Genomic DNA, 2,792 nt, shown 5'->3' with positions numbered 1-2,792 from the left:
ATGCAGATTTCAGACTATTTTTTTTTATTTGCTCAATGACAAAAAAGTGGAAAATAATCATGAAAATGTGTAATAGTTTGTTATACTATTATGTTAAAAATGTTTGAGCGTTTAGAATTCATATGTCAGCCAATTGTTTCCAAACATAATGAATTTGTCATTGTGCACTTCCGTTTCTCAACAGGAGTGACAGTTCCTTCAACTTCTTTGCATTTTTCTTTGTCTTCTTCGCCCAACTGGTGCTTTATGTTATCATGACTATCGGTATCCCTGGCTGGGGCTTCAGGTGAGCGTGATAAAACAGACACATTTGTACAAATTTAGTTACTAACCTGTTTATTGTTATTTAGTGTCATTCCATTCTTACAAATTTGGCCACTGGCTTGTTACTTTCTCTCTCATTTGTGTCACAGTGGGTGGATCGTGAGTTTAGCTGCTCTTAGCAAGAACAAAGCAGTGGGTGCGATCATGATGATCAATGCTGTGCTCTTCACCGCTCAGGCGGCCATGGGAGTGGTGTTGCTCAAGAGGGTAAATCACATCACCAATAACAGCATCCACCGGCAGTCAAATTAGGGATATAATCTTAAGTATAAGTTGAAAACCATACTAAATGTTTGATCTTCATCCTATTTTGAAACTGTGTCTTCCTCTTTGGTGGATTTTTCCACTGATACTCCAGGGTTTGACTGGCTTCTCACTCTGTAAACTAAAATAAGCAGACTTAGATACAATGCTTTAAGTGCTCAAGCATTTTAGCTGACATTTTACATTTGTCTCACTATATGCATCTCTCAGTTTTATAGCATTAAGTAGTACATTTTGTTTGTTGCAATAGAGATGCCATATTGTTTGGCTTTTTAGTATGTAAATGTATGGCAATTGCAGAATGCCAGCTGCTTTTCCATTTGTTATTGTTGGGTGTAGTGATTTGTGGGTCACATCTGAGTGGCTGTTTATGGATTTTGCTGTTAAAACGTGACATTCATCATGCTCTTTAGTACTTTTTATCTTGAAATAATGCTTAATGGTATCTTAAATGCAGACTCTTTGCAGAATTTGTTTTGAAATTTTGCCTTGCCGTTTTTATGATCAATTTGGTTGGTTTAAAAAAACTACTAATCAAGGGAAATTAATTGTTTTAAGTGGCATTTAGTTAGTCAAAAGTGACAAAAAAAGTATAATGGTTTCCACAAAAACAGTTTTTAACATTGATAATAATAAGAAATCAATACCAAATCAGCAGATTAGAAAGATTAGAATGAGAAGAGTCATTTGAAATTGTAGTAATATTTCACAATATTACTGTTTTTACTTTATTTTTAACAAAAAAAGCAGCCTTGGAGAAAATTATAGACTTTCAAAGACTTTAAAAAGCCAACCCCAAACTTTTGAACAATAATGTCTGCAGGAGTTTACTTCATACTTAATTATAATGATCTGTTGAATGAATTTTTTTTTTTTTTTGCATCTTCTCCCATCAGGTTCATTCTATGTACAGGCAGACTGAAGCGAGCTTTAAGAAGGCCCAGGCTGAGTTTGCTACAGGTGTGCTTTCCAATCAGGTGGTGCGCCAGGCAGCCACCAATGCCACTGTTTCTGCCGCACAAGGTGCCTTCACTGCACCCCGGTAGAGAGACCTGAATGAAAGAGAAGAAAAATGTTGAAGAAATTGATTGCTTACACAGCCTTGAGACAAAGTGACTTATTCTAGCCGAGTTACTTATACAGAGACTTATACACTGGCCGAGTTGGAAACCAACGCACTTACCCTAGACTCCTCTAGCATGCATGTCAAGATACACAAACCCATATTGATAATAAAACATTGGATTTCTTTTTGTATTTGTTGGTCTTGCTGAGCATTAGGCCATTAGTTCAGACATGCAAAAAGGATCTAGGTGTTGGTTGATTTCAAATTATGGCTTATATGAATGCTGTCTATGAGGATCTACGATCAACTAAACTTTGTTTATCATGCTAGAAAAAGTCAATGTAATAATTTGTTAAGACCATAAAAATGCCCAATACCACAGGCTGTGGCTTATAATTCTTGTCTCTTTTACATTTCTGAAGCTTGTAAGTGTAAGGTACAGCAGCCTTGCTGATTCAACAAAGACGTGCCACATTCTGCCTTTGCTTTTCCCTTGACTTTTTTCTTTGTGTAAATAGCTGTACATGGCAAGGAAAGGGATCATTTCATTGCTCTAGAATGGAGGTTGCTACTTAGAATCTGTGAAGTTTAACTTGCCAAATGTTTTTCTTAAAAAAAAATCCCATCTTATTTTAGAGATTCCCGATTCAGTTTATTAGTCTGTTGGTGGATGGATTTCTTGCTTTGACCTTTATTTATGAAAAAGCATGTTTTGATGCAGCTTGAACTACTGTATGTACCTCTTTGCAGTTACACACGACTAATGTTTTATTTTCATGAGTTGAAACAGGTAATTTGTGCTTTTGAAAAGCTTTGGAATACAGAATCAAATTTCATACCTTGATATAAAACTTAAAATTTCTTATCAAAATGTGGTAGCAGAGATTGATGCGGTTATCAGTGGCCAACATATTTGTGTTGCTTTTGTGATGTAACTATTTTTTTTTTTGTAATTTCAATCTAATGTTTTGTCTAACACTATAGTATATGGTTGTTTTACTGTTATTGTATTGCTGCTGTATGGTCTTGTAACTGTCACGGTGTTATTTGTTTTATTAAAGTTCATGAATATAAATCTTATACTTTGCCTTCGCACATATGTGACCCTGGAGCACAAAACCAGTCATAAGTAGCACGG

At 35.4% G+C, this 2,792-nt stretch overlaps 1 protein-coding gene across 1 annotated transcript; it reads left to right on the top strand.

Annotated features, from left to right (window-relative positions):
• Positions 1 to 158: 158 nt before the first annotated feature.
• On the top strand, positions 159 to 2,712 carry LOC107578579 (secretory carrier-associated membrane protein 3-like). Its single transcript, XM_016264525.1, has 3 exons — positions 159 to 286; positions 414 to 531; positions 1,485 to 2,712. The coding sequence occupies exons 1-3, from the start codon at positions 255 to 257 to the stop codon at positions 1,632 to 1,634; spliced, it is 300 nt and encodes a 99-aa protein (XP_016120011.1). The 5' UTR covers positions 159 to 254; the 3' UTR covers positions 1,635 to 2,712.
• Positions 2,713 to 2,792: the final 80 nt, after the last annotated feature.

The sequence above is a fragment of the Sinocyclocheilus grahami genome, unplaced genomic scaffold, assembly GCF_001515645.1.
Source record: "Sinocyclocheilus grahami isolate Dianchi unplaced genomic scaffold, SAMN03320097.WGS_v1.1 scaffold10967.1, whole genome shotgun sequence".
NCBI lineage: Eukaryota > Metazoa > Chordata > Actinopteri > Cypriniformes > Cyprinidae > Sinocyclocheilus > Sinocyclocheilus grahami.
This window is presented reverse-complemented; position numbering and strand designations above follow the sequence as displayed.